Genomic DNA, 14,339 nt, shown 5'->3' with positions numbered 1-14,339 from the left:
AAGCATAAGAAATCCATCAATTGTTATTCATACTTGTAGGTTATTTGTGCTCATTTTTTGCTTTTTCATTCAAGGCATTCAACATGTTATTTGAACTTACAATATTGGGCCCCTTTCCATTTATTCCATTAAATTGAAAGATCTATGAAAAAAAAAGTGTCAAAGCACTGGTAGTATGAGTAGCTCCCACTTTCCACAACTCTCTTTTTTTTAATACACAACTTGACATATATGTATGCATATGTGCAAACTATCTCTCTCTCACACACAGATAAATAATATATTTTCAATTAGAAGGAGACTACACTTGCTCCAAAATCTGATCTTGAAATAATTCCAATTTATAAAAGATACATTAGAAACCACTGAAACTGTAGAGGTTCTTCTGTACAATAAAGCTATAAGAAACAACAGATGAAAGAGATAGTAATATAAAGTAAAATGTGTCTATAAAGCAATATACCATAATATATTTTAAAGGATGGTTAGACTATAAAGGTAGTACTGGTAAAAAAGAAAAAGAAAGAAAAGAAAACTCACCAAACTAGATTTAGCCATCTCAGAATTTAGGATATTAATTCCATTGTTGGCCAAAATCTCGCCAGATTTTTGGTTGCATGAAATACATTCTGCAGGTTGAACTTTGGGTGCTGGAAAAGTAATTTCATGTATCTTGGACTCGGATGATAAGCAGAGCTGATAGGAATAAGGAATAGTCCCTTCCTCATAATTTGGTGGGAATATAATAGCATTGCTTGAATGGGGAGTGGGAACAAAGCATGGAAGAAATTTCAGATTCCCTGACTGTCGGAGTTTCATCATAATGACTAGAGTTACAGTCAAGAGGAACAGAAAGGAGATCAAAGTTAAGGCCAGCACTAGATAGAACTGGAGCTCAGACTGTTGCTCTGAATCCATGGTTTGGTTATTTATTTCTGGCAGTGCCTCTTGGAAGTTTTCAGCAAAAATCAGATTGAGACTGACTGTAGCAGAGAGCGGGGGCTGCCCATTATCCTTCACTAAAACCACTAGCTTCTGCTTCAGAGCATCCCTGTCCAGAAACGTCCGCAGTGTCCTGATTTCACCCGTGTGGGCACCAATTGTGAAGAGTCCTGGCTCAGTGGCTTGCAGTAGATGATAAGAGAGCCAGGCATTGTGCCCAGAGTCGGCATCCACAGCCACCACCTTTGTAACCAGGTACCCCATCTCTGCCGAGCGAGGCACCATCTCGAAGGAGGCTGAGCCCTCTGCTCCTGGGGAAGGATACAGAATTTGAGGGCTTTGGTCATTTTGGTCCTGGATTAACAACTTCAATGTGACATTGCTGCTGAGAGGGGGGGAGCCTCCATCTTCAGCCTTCACCTGTACCTCAAACTCCCTGAGTTGCTCATAGTCAAAAGACCTTTGAGAATAGAGGGTGCCACTTTCTGAGTTAATGGAGAGGTAAGATGGGAGAGGTAATGCCTCTATTTTGCTAGTGAGGATGGAGTAGGTGATCCTAGCATTGCGACCAAGATCAGGGTCTACAGCTTTGATGCTGAAGATGGAGGAGCTAGCAGGATTGTTCTCTGCCACATAAACAGTGTATGAAGATTTCTCAAAGGTAGGGGCATTATCATTGATATCTGAAATTTCCAGTGAGATGGTTTTCTGCGTAGAAAGAGGGGGCGTACCTTTGTCTGTGGCTGTGATTGTAAGATTGTATGCTGGAGTGCTTTCTCTATCTAGGGGACCATCTGTTAGCAGCTTATAGTAGCTATTAGCTGCTGATACTATTTTGAATGGGGAAGCATTCTGTAAATGGCAACTGACCTCCCCATTATCCCCTGAATCTTTATCCTTTATATTGATGAGGGCTATCAATGTTCCTAATGGAGAGTTTTCAGGAATTTCTCTGGATGAGGAAGCGAGAATCACTTCTGGGACATTGTCATTTGCATCTACCAGATTTACTTCAATGTTACAATGAGCTACTAAGCCACCTCCATCTCTTGCTTCTATCACCATTGTGTATTTCTCTGTTTCCTCAAAATCTAGCTCTTCCCTTATTGTTATAATTCCATAATATGTCTCTAACTCAAATTTTCGATGCACATTATCGGCAATATTGCTAAAGCAATAGTTGATCTGGCCATTGGAACCATCATCTTTGTCTGTAGCTTTGACTTGTATTACAGTAGATCCCTTTGACACATTCTCTTTGAGGCTGATTTTGTATACTTTTTGACTGAAGACAGGTGGGTTGTCATTAGCATCTATGACTGTAATCTGTATTTTGGCTGTTCCAGTTTTTGCAGGATTTCCTCCATCAAGAGCAGTAAGGGTTAAACTAACAGTACTTTCACTTTCATGATCCAATTGTTTTTCCAGCATTAATTCTGCATACTTGTTTAAAGAGTCTTGCTTGCTAATTGCTAAAATGAAATACTTATTAATGCTTAGTTGATAATTCTGGAGGGAATTTGTTCCAATATCAGGATCTTCTGCTTGTCGAAGAAGAAATGTGGCTCCTGGTAAAGTGGATTCACTTATCTCTAGCTTGATATCACCATTTAAGAAATGTGGTGCATTGTCATTAATATCCTGGATCTCTACTGTTATGTAAAATATGTCCATGGGGTTTGCACTCACCACTTCAAAACTGATGGGGCAGAGTGCAGTTTCCCCACAGATTTCCTCTCTGTCAATCCTGTCTTTTACATACAGATTCCCATTTTCAGCATTAATGGAGAAGTATTGCTTTTTGCCTAAAGAAAGGATATGCAGGTTGCGATTTCCCACTTCTGCAATACTCAGTTTCAGATCCTTGGCAAGATTCCCCACAATGGAACCCTTTCCCATTTCCTCTGGAATTGAATAGCGAAGGTGCTCTGAGACAGTCTGGCAGATGAAAGACAATAAGAAGAGGAGATGTACTTGCCTTTTTCCAGATCTGCTCTTAGCTTTGCTCCTGCCGTCCATCCCACCTGCGGTGAAAAGTGCTTTATGCAATTCAGTAAGATGAGGAGTTTAAATTCCCATTAGAAAGAAAGCATCAAGAAGTTCCTAGGATTCTCCTGAGTTTTATCTACACTGCAGTGGTTTTCTTTTCTCTGCCATGGTGGGTGAGTATCCCTCAATCCTGCTCTTTGACTGGGCTGCACTCGGTGACTGGATTGTCAGAAGGCAGGAAGCCCCATTAGATTTCCAGCTCCTTTCTGGGAACTATGTTGGCCAACAGCGGCGCTCTGAGTCTTAGATGCAGAACTGCAAGAAATGTCTGGATCTAGGCTTTTAGAAAGAAATAACAAAGAATCTCCTAAATGTAATAATGCAATGTCTTTTAAATTTCAGATTAGTTCTTGCCAGTTATGCAATAAATAAAAATGTTTTTGTTAGAGTTTTATTGGTACAATATATGTTTAACGGAGGAAAAAAGTGTACGATTAGTATAAATATCTGCAGTATTTATGCAGATAGGCAGTAGCCTATCTGCATAATAGGCAGTAGCCTGTTTGTTAGATTGTTTTCAGACTTTTTAAAGATGTTATAATATTGTCAGCTGTTTTCAGTAACAACTTCCAGAAATATATATGCAACTTCCTTAAATCAATATGGATATTACTTTAAATTCCCTGTATGTTTTTAAAGATATTGTGAAGTCATTGTGCTTATAGTAGAAGTTTATAGTAGCAGATACTATTTTGAATGGAAAAGCACTTTTAAATGGCAATTAACATACCTCATTACCCTGCCTCCACAAGCCTTATATGTTACATATAGTGATACAAATCTAAAGTAGAATCTTCAGGTATTTCTTTGGATAAGGAAGGAGGCAAAAATCAGTTCTGATGCATCCATATCTAATAGGTTTGTTTCAACAATGCCACTACCTAACTTTCTCTAACTTTAATTCATTCTAAACTTTTGCTTTCCTTATACCAGCTCTACACTCTTAAGCTTATCTGTCTGACCTCTTCCTTTGTGATCTTTTTCATTTCTTTTTCGTGTTTAGATCTTCAGTAAGCTTTTTCTGTAGCTATACTGATTTGCTGTTCTGGACTGGTCTGCTGTCCTTCATTTTTCTTCACAGTAGAATTGTTTTCAATTCTGTTTTCTCTTTTAAGAACTTATCCTGTCTTGGATCCTTTTCCTTCCTATCCCATGCAATACCATTTATCCTTGGTCTGACTATGGTTAGTTTTTAGTTTCCCTTAAAATCAAGAACATAAGCAATACATTGCCATTCCCTCAATGCCGTGCTTTGCCCACTTCCTCAGTTAAGCCGTTTCTATGAGCTAGAACTTTGACTCTTCCTCCTTTCTCTGAAGGTGAAATTTATCAGCACAACAAATCAGAAATTTCCTGGAAGGTCTATATTTGGCTGGGCCTCCCAACAATTGGAATGATTTCCCATTTGTATGACTTCATGACTTTTTGAATAGTTTCTGATAATATTGACCAGTTCATTCATTTTGATTTTTGAGCAAGAAGGAATATTATTAACAAATAATGCAATTTCTCCCTGCTTTCTATTGCTTTTTTCCCTTTTAAACAAACTGCATCCTTTAATTGCTATATTCCAGCCACTGGGTCTCTATTTTATGAATTAAATAACACTTGCCTTCCTATTTTAAGGGCTCAGATTCAGTTTGTTTCCAAAATTCTGGGCATTAGTATATAGAAAATGAGATTTTCATTTCAACTTCCAAAATATTTAAGGCCTTCTAATGAAGTTGCCATGCTTTGTTCAAACACATTTTTGTTGATCTTTGTGAGGTATAACCTATTTTGTGCTAGCAGTCAGACCATTCAGACCATCTTTCAAGAATTCAGACCTTGTTTCCAGAAACCAAATCTCTCCTATTGATACCATTTGCATAACCCATCAGTGACCTGAAGAACAGATTGGAAGACTGGATGATAACGCCTCTTGAAACCCCAGGTTTTTGAGCTTCCTTCTGAAAATTTCATTTTATGGTGAATCAGCTGTAGCTTTCTTTAGTATATCATTTTATTAGCAAGAAGAGATAATTGTCAATGGGCTTGATGGTTCAGTCATATTCTTGTTCCTGACAAAGCACATGCTTCATGAACTGATGTTTCAGGTCACCATACATTTGTTTTAATTCCTTTGTGCCCCCCTTTTAGAAATATTTGAATAGTGATTGCCTCAATATTTCTGAAAGCATAATTTATATCATGATTGATTACTTCATCAAGATTACTGGATTTTATTGTTCAGACTATGGATTCTTTTAGGATATCTTCAGTGACACTTATTTTATATAAAAGATTAAAAAAACAGTAAACTGTTACTTAAATATAAAAGAATTATTTAGAATAATACATATAATATAATAATAATAGAGAATCCAAGACCTCGGTGCCTTCCGCCGTGCCCTTAAAACTTTCTTTTTTCATCAAGCCAGGTTGGCTTAGCATATTTTTAAATTTTAAATTTTTAATTGGTTTGTCATTTTAAACTGGGGCCAAATTAATATATATTCTTTTAATTGTTCTTAATGTTTGTATTGTATGTTTTTATCTGGCTGTACACCACCCCGAGTCCCTTGGGAGAAGGTGCGGTATATAAATTTGAAATAAAAAATAAATAAATAAATAAATAAATACAACACCATATGGACAAATTACTCTCATTAATAGCTATTATTATAAATGGAGTCCCCTTTATTGAAGAATTTTCCAAAAACAGATCAGTATTTATGACACCTAGACATTTTGCTTAACTTCCAGACAAAATAGTATATTTGGAATATATCATTGGGCAATTAACTTAATTATTTTGTGGATTATGACAATATTTAAAGAAGCCTAGATCCTGGTTTTACAGACACTTTGTTTTACAGACACTCTTACTGAAAATGGGGTGCATTATCATCATTTAATCCAGCTTCAATTCCACAGGTTGATATAGAAAAAACACAGTTCTTAGGTCTCACTAGATAGTAGCATTTAAGAGAAGGGACATGGAACATGCCTACTTTATCAGTCCTGGTATAGCAGGCAGATAACCTCAAATGGAGATGGCCCCACAAATAACCTAGCCTCATGCCACGTAAGGCTTTAAAGGTGATTGTCAGCACCTTGAATTGCACCCAGAAAGAAACTGGGAGCCAGTGCAACACATAAATCAACAATGTAATATGAGTAAATAGCGGGAAGCCCAACACCACACATGCTACCACATTCTGTGCCAATTGTAACATCCTGGGGATCTTCAAGGGCAGCACATGTACAGCATGTTAACTAGTCCAACCAGGAAAGGGCCACAAGCAAGGCCTCCTTATACTGGAATGGGTACAGTTGGTGCACAAATTGAATCTTAACAAAGATTGTCACATACTCCTCAAGCAGGAACCATAAATTCAGGAGTACTCTCAAATTATGTACCAGCTCTGTTTGTGCAAGCACAACCCTGTCAAAGGTAACACTTCATCAGACTGGGAGGGGGGAGAGTAATTATGAATCTCAGCTATTACTTTGGGCTAAATTCATACAGCAGGGATGTCAAACTCACAGCCTGCAGGCTGGATGAATCACGCGCTGGCCACTCCCACCCCTGGTTTAGCGAAGGGGGAAAAGTTGCGATATGTCATGTGATGACATGTCAATGCGAGTTTGACACCCGCCATACAGCACACCATAGTTGAAAAATTAAGGCATCAGGTTGAAAAGCTGAGAATTATAATCCTATAATCTTTACAAAAGGCGGCATTCATTCCTTAATTTTAATAATATGTGCATCTCTTTATTCAAGTCTTTGTGGGCAATATTGCAGGTCAAAATAGAGCCTTTGATTACTCTATTTCTCAGGATGATAGGAAACATCGCATATAGTAAAGGAAGTTTCTTCTTCCTTTACCACTGCCATTTTACCATTGCTGTGGTGGCACAGTGGTTAGAATGCAGTATTGCAGGCTGACTACCAACAGTTTGATCCTGACTAGCTCAAGGTTGACTCAGCCTTCCATCTTCTAAGGTCAGTAAAATGAGGACCCAGATTGTTGGGGGCAATATGCTGACTTGGTAAACCGCTATGAGAGGGCTGTAAAGCACTGTGAAATGGCATATAAGTCTAAGTGCTATTGTTACTGCTGTTGCTTCTTTAATTACTGGACAAAAGAACTCTAAAAATGCTATAGCTAAAATACCAAACTTTCTTCATTTCTTCAAGAAATGTGATAATATCGCAAATAGGTCCAGTATATTATCACAACTAATAAAAATCTGGTTTACTTCACTATTCCCATTAGACAGGAAATACTCTGTTGTGATGGGATTTAAAATGGACTTTTAATCTATGTGAAATGTCTCAGAACAGAATTTCAAGTAAAGTTCCTTTTAGAGGGGCTTTTATTAGAAAAAAAAGGAACTCACCAGTTTTTGTGTAAAGAAAATACATCTGCAGAAATGCTTGCAGAAAGCCCACATTTAGCTACAATGGAACCTACACAGAAATTCTTTTTCATTCCTTCTTCTCAGATTAAGATCTCAGTGACTAAGAATCACATTTGTGCTACAACCAGAGTATCTATTTATAGATTAACATCCAATGTTATGCGGTACACAAATAATTCTATGGTGCCTCAACAATTCTTCAGATCATCAGTGAGAATTCTAGAACTCCACCCATCTAGAAAATATCCTATTATACATTCAGCCACAGAAACTCACTGGATGACTTTGGACCAGTCTCCATCAGCCTGAACTGATAAGGTGATAGTAGTGGGGAACTATAGGATTCCTATGGGCATTATGAATAGAAAATTGATACACAAGGAAATTAGCCTGCCTTATCATGTCACAAGAATAATGAAATAGTGGCAAATAAGTAGATCTATATGACAGATATAATAGTCTGCATTCATTCTGAAACAGTGTTCATATCAACAGTATGAACATTATCCTACCAGACTCCAGGACAAAGCTGAAGGATCCCAGTAGAGTAAAAACTGTGGAGATAAATAAGGCTTATAGGATCAAGAAAATACACAATTTCTCTGAAATATTAAACTCACCTTGACTAAGATTTGCTCATCATTCTTCAAACTTAAATCCTTACAGGCTAGGATAGGGTCACTCACCCCACAGGTTAGAGGTTGATTGGTCAGAGTATTTGAACAGTTTTCCTCATGAAAATTGCAGTGGCTTTTTCTAGAATCTCTGGTGAGTGAAATAGTGTGGCAGTAAGACTGAAGAAAGGCTCGGACTCCATCCATCCCAACAAATTGCGACACGGGGACACCACTAAAATGTACACTTTCTGACTCTAACAATTTCAAATTCTTCCACCTGTACAATCTGATGGCCAATAAAACAAGGAGGAATGTAAAAAACAAGCAGGAGACAAACACCACACCAATCACCAGATAAAATGTGAGGTCTGACTGAGGATCTACAGGAGCTGAGATGTTGCTCAGATCTGAGAGAATTTCAGGGATGTTGTCAGCCAGAACAACCGTGAGAGTGACTGAGGCAGAGAGAGGTGGTTGGCCGTTGTCCTTCACTAAAACCACCAGGATTTGCTTCAGGGCATCTTTCTCCAGAAAAAGCCGAGCAGTCCTGATCTCGCCAGTGTGGAGTCCCATAGTGAAGAGCCCTGGTTCTGTTGCTTTGATCAGCTGATAGGAGAGCCAGGAATTCTGACCAGAATCTGCATCTATTGCCACCACTTTAGTGACCAGGTAACCTGGCTCAGAAGAGCGAGGGGCCAGCTCTATTCCAGTGGAGCCATCAGCAGGAGGGGAGGGGTACAGGATCTCTGGCACATTGTCATTCTGGTCCAAGATGAAGAGAGTTACTGAGACATTAGAGCTGAGTGATGGGGATCCGCCATCCTGAGCCTTGACCTGGAACTGAATCTCTTGAATCTCCTCATAGTCCAAGGAGCTTAGGGCATAGACGGTCCCCGTCTCAGAATTAATGGAGAGGTAGGAGGAGAGGGGTGAGTCCCGCATTTGGCTATCAATGATGGAGTAAGTTATTCTGGCATTTTCTTCCCAGTCTGGATCACTTGCTTTAAGGGAAAAGGCTGAGGCACCTTTTGGATTATTTTCTAGAAGGTAGGAGGTATATTTTGATTCCAAAAACTGTGGAGGGTTGTCATTTGTGTCTAACACCTGGAGTGAAATAATCACAGATGTAGAGAGTGGTGGTGCCCCGTTATCCACTGCTGTAACAGTGATAGAGTAAGTTGGCAATTGTTCCCTGTCAAGGGCTTTGTCTGTCTCTAAACTGTAGAAACTCTCCATTGTTTTCTTGAGCCAAAAAGGGAGGTTGCTGGGAATTGAGCATTTAACCTCTCCACTGTCTCCTGAATCTCTGTCTTGGGCATTTAAAATGGCAATGACAGTTCCAGCTGGAGAGTTCTCAGGCACCGAGTTGATCACAAAGGTGATGGCTAACTCAGGTGCATTATCATTTAGGTCTGTAACCAAAATCACAACCTTTGTCCTATCACTCAGCCCACCCCCATCCATGGCTTGCACTTCAAATTCATATGTTGATGATGTTTCAAAATCAAGGCTCCTCACAAGGATAATTTCCCCTGAAGTCGAATTTATCATAAATATTTGGGAGCCTTTTTTTGTTATTTTTTGGAAAGAATATTTTACTTCTCCATTGATTCCTTCATCCATATCAATAGCCATCACTGTAGCCACTATGGATCCTTTAGGCATGTTCTCCTTGACATTTACTTCATAGAGGTGTTGGCTGAAAACTGGTACATTATCATTTGCATCTAGAACAAAGATGTGAATTTGCAGTGTGCCAGACCTGATAGGTTCACCCGCATCAAAAGCTGTAAGGATGAAATCATACACTGATTGCTCTTCCCTGTCCAGTGATTTTTCCAACACCAGTTTAGTAGATTTGACATCATTTTGGCTGCTTTGCATTTCCAAAGAAAAATGGTTACTGGCTGTGAGTTCATAGTGTTGTATAGAATTCATCCCCAGATCTGGATCTTGAGCTTCTGGTAGAAAGAATTTAGAACCAGGAATAGATATTTCACTGATTTTCAGTTCCCATCTTATTGAAAGAAAGGAAGGAGCATTATCATTTATATCCACAATTTCTATTTCAGTGACATAAAACTTTAACTTGCTTTCAGCAAGGATTTGAAATTTTAAGATGCATTTCTTTCCTGTTCCACAGATCTCTTCTCTATCTATTCTCTCACAGGTTTGTAAATGACCACTGTTGGAATTAAGTTCAAAGTACTGAATTGTACCTGAATTAGAAATAATGCGTAGTCCATGATTAAAAGGCTGCGTCCCATCTATTCCCAGATCCTTCACAACATTTCCCACAATAGTACCTTTGCGTACTTCCTCTGGAATAGAATAATGGAGTTGACCAGAAATAATCTTCCAAGAATTCACCATTATAAGGCATTGTAGTAGAATTCCTTCTCTGTAGCTTCTTTTCTCCATTTACTTCCAGCAAGCAAGAATTGCCCGTGCTTGTATGTCTCTTCTTTATGATCTAGCTGTTCTGTAGTCTAGGTATTTGAGTAGCACAGATATGAAGGTTGAGCTTTCTGAGCAGTTCTCTGCCAGATTGGTAAACAGCGACACCCAGGGTCACAACCCAAAAATTACAGGTACTTTTTGTAATGTTTCTTTGCTTATGTTAATATTACTTTACCTGTAGTCACAAATCAGGCTGATTGTCTCAATGAAAATTATGCTTTCCATCCTCCAAAGATGAAAAAGTAGAACAACAGTAATAAAATAGAACCTGGTTACTGTTTGGTGACACACAAAAGCAGAAGCCTACCCAATATTAGAAGCTAACATACAATCCATGTATGTATTATTTACTTTAGGTTACAAATAATTGCAATTAGTCAGAAATAATTAAGTTTTTCACTGAAAACTACATCAAATAAAAAATGAAAAATCTTCAAAGACTTGACCTATATATTTGAGTTAATATAATATATTGCAAATGAGACCCTACTCCCACTTTCCCATTACCTGCAAATAGGAGAGTTGCAAAATATGTTGGGCATATCTTGGTGACTTGGATGGATAAATTGCTCTTGAGCCTGTCCATTTAGGGTCTCTGGAATCCATAGGCAAGACAAAGCAGGGTGGCGGAAAATGAAAAGGCAGTTCTGTAGCATAAATGCTAATTGAAGCACTAGCATATCAAACAGAGGTGAAGTGGTATTTAATACTTTTATTTCATAAAGTTTAACTTTTCCATCTTGGAAAATTGGTGGTAGATTATTGGTCTTTTGATTTTGCATGAGATAAATGAAGTAAATACGTTTCTTCAAGTTATTAAGAACATTTTTCTTATAACAATTCTAATGATGCTATATTCTGTAATATAATAGAGAAAAATTACTAGCCTTTATTCTAAGGCATTATTAAGCATTTTTCTATTTTATATTTCTCAGACTGAGCAATCTGCATCTGTTTACAAAATGAACTTATCAAATGGATACTTATCAAATGACTTTTTTTCTTTCCTAATTCTTCCTTAAATTTTTTTCCTGAACTTCCAGGATCTTCAACATTATAATTTGTCTATCATTGTCTATCATTTTCCATAAACCATGATACAAGTTAACTAACCTTAAAACTCTTTTTTCTTAAAATTCTTTTTTATGTGACTCTAACACTCTGTACTACATTCAATGAAAACTATGTCCCCTCCTAATTTTCTTGAATGCTGGCAAATTCCATTCCATTCCATTCCATGTGGCAAAAGATACAATCCATTTATGTATTTCACATGCTAATTGGCTGAAGACCAGGTAATGAAGGGGAACAGCCCTTCTACCAATTTGCCTTTCAGTTACAGTAATCCACTGAGACCTTTTCTATTACTTACTGGATGTATAATGGTTACCTCATCACTATTTTAACATCAGTTATCTTGCTGTTTATATATCTTTTGCTTTGTGGAAGTCAAGATAAAATGGAAATAAGAAATCAAAAGTATAATCTCAGACATAGTATGCTCAAAGCAATGTCTATGACTCATAAGCCTGTGTTCCACAAGGAAATGACAAGTGAGCAGAAAGCCTAATACATGTGCTGAAAAAGGGTGGGAAAGTGGAAATCTATTTACAGTTGACATGGGCTGAGCATAGACCAGTCTCTTTTGAACTGAACTCAACTCCTAGTATCTCCATGAACATATTCAGTTTTTTTCAGCAACAGAAAGGAAATGGTTTGCTATAGCTTTCTTCTGGGGTGTTTTTCAATTCCCAAACTAGCCTATGTGCTGGTATTTCCCAAATGTATCTCATTCATATATTGATAAGGTTTTGTACAGGTGAAGGAAGCTCCATTAAGTATTGTCAGTAGTGGAAAATATAAGGAAATTTATAACATAAAAGTGAAAGAAAAGAAGAGTAAGAAAAGGAAAAAAGAATGTAGAGAAAGCACTTTGTTGCCCCACTGAGGATAACACCATCCGTGGAGACATGTACTTTCTTCATTCCACCATGCAATATTATAAATAGTAGTAAACCATATTAGTTGATATATGGCATAATCAGTAGCATAATGAATTCCTTAAGCCAATATTATGTCACCAAATTTACCAAAGTGGTCCGGAAGAAATTATTTGATTATCTAGTTGAAATACTTGCAGAAAAATTACACTCATGTTCAAATAGTCCACTAGTGTATTAATGATTATAGGAATGAAAAAATTGCTAAGTCACCACCTATATTTTAAAATGGCCAGTAAAGCACTTCTAGTCATCACAAAATGTTGCACCATTAATCCTGCAGTCACATGAACACAATCTGGGTGCTTGACGACCTGATCGCACTTTTGCAATCAGTTGCCCCATGATAATGCGTTCACCATTTGCAATCTTTTCTGCCAGCTTCCCTAGAAAGTCAATGGGGGAGCCAGCAGGGAAGGTTACAAGCTGCTGCCACTTGCTGAGAGGACTCTGGTGGTTTGCTGAAAGAGCTACCTGCCAAATGAAGTCCTTTGACAGGTTGCAGAAATGGAGTCCTTTGACAGGGTGTAGAATTGGAGATCAAATCCTGAAGATTTTCACACATAGAGGAACTGGAGTCCTTTGGCGGGATGCAGAAACAGAGCTCAAATTTCTGTACCTGCATGCTGCCAGAGTTCTCCCTTATGCATGGTGGGAAGCTGAACTCCTTCAGCAGGCAGCTCTTTCAGCCAGAGTTTACCACCCAAAAACAAGAAGGAGCCAAAATCCAAGCAGAGAGTGGAGAGGCAACATGTTAAGGTAAGAAGTGTGGGGTGCCTCAGGTAGGTAGGCGAGGCCATGGCAGACCTGGCACAGGCCATGCACTGGTGTTTCTCCACCCAGGTGCTGAAAATTCTGCTTGGATTTTAGTATGGATTATTTTTAGCTCCTAAGCAGACTTCCCACACCCCCTAAAGTACCCTGCACTTCTTACCTGGGACAGCGTCAGTTTAATGACCAGTGAGATTGCAACCACAAGTGCTGGGATTGCAGTTGTTGAGTGAAGCAGTTACATGGAAATCTTGCTTAATGATCATTTTGCTCAATGACTGAGATTCTGGTCTCAATTGTGCCATAAGTCAAGGACTATCTGTATATATTGTGACTTATCCTTAGACATTAGTCCCATATTTTAGTAAAAAAATAAATGAAACCAATGGAAATCATGCTGAAGAATTTGCTCTTGTTGATAATCAAAAGCCTGCAAAATCAGGTATAGATTTGTCTTTAAAAATTGTAGAATTTATGGTTTGGATGGACAAACCATAGGGTCGGGGTACTTACGAGACCGCCTTCTGCCACCAATAGCCTCCCACTGGCCAGTACGCTCGCACAGAGTGGGCCTCCTCAGGGTGCCGTCCGCCAGACAATGTCGGCTGGCGACCCCCAGGGGGAGAGCCTTCTCTGTGACGGCGCCCACCCTCTGGAACAACCTTCCCCCAGAGTTACGTACAATAACAGAGCTCCGGATTTTTCGTCGGGCCCTGAAAACCTATTTATTTCAACTAGCTGGGCTGGCTTGAGTTAAATTTTAAATTGATTTTAAATTGGGTTGTTTTAATTTACGGCCAAAATATTTAATTATTTTAATACTGTTTTTAAATTTTGTATGCTCTGTTTTTACTTTGGCTGTGCACTGCCCTGAGTCCTATTTGGAGAAGAAATTTAATTAATAAATAAATAATAAATAAAAACAAATAAAACCCAAGAATAAATAAAATGGTTTTATCTTTTGATTATGTATCTTTGACAGCCTTATTACTATGATTACAGTAGATAGTTTCCCACTCAATTTTGATATTTTAGAGCAACAGTAGCACTCTGATAAATAATTTAGATATGGAATGGGAACTTCTCTTAA

The 14,339-nt window shown here is 38.2% G+C and overlaps 2 protein-coding genes across 3 annotated transcripts in view; both read right to left on the bottom strand.

The window, feature by feature from the left end:
- The window catches only part of LOC139314882 (protocadherin gamma-A4-like), a 234,618-nt gene that overhangs the window by 205,647 nt on the left and 14,632 nt on the right, over positions 1-14,339 (bottom strand). Inside the window, exon 1 of one of the 2 annotated variants that reach the window (XM_070940844.1) lies at positions 8,022-10,439. The exons of the other annotated variant lie outside the window; for it this stretch is intronic. Within the exon in view, the coding sequence (XP_070796945.1) occupies positions 8,022-10,439 (2,418 nt within the window). Of the gene's footprint in view, positions 1-8,021; positions 10,440-14,339 lie in introns of those variants that run through there. 2 annotated transcript variants of the gene reach the window in all.
- LOC139313844 (protocadherin gamma-B5-like) lies at positions 41-2,961 on the bottom strand. The gene is made up of 2 exons (XM_070939320.1): positions 541-2,961; positions 41-142 (listed from the first exon to the last, which is right to left on the bottom strand). Exons 1-2 carry the CDS (start codon positions 2,959-2,961, stop codon positions 41-43), a joined length of 2,523 nt encoding a protein of 840 aa, XP_070795421.1.

The sequence above is a fragment of the Pituophis catenifer genome, unplaced genomic scaffold (genome assembly GCF_029215685.1).
Source record: "Pituophis catenifer annectens isolate HBS135680 unplaced genomic scaffold, rPitCat1.0.hap2 SCAF_3, whole genome shotgun sequence".
In the NCBI taxonomy this organism is placed as follows: Eukaryota; Metazoa; Chordata; class Lepidosauria; order Squamata; family Colubridae; genus Pituophis; species Pituophis catenifer.
The sequence above is the reverse complement of the archived record's forward strand: the minus strand, read 5'-3'. Positions and strand labels throughout refer to the sequence as shown.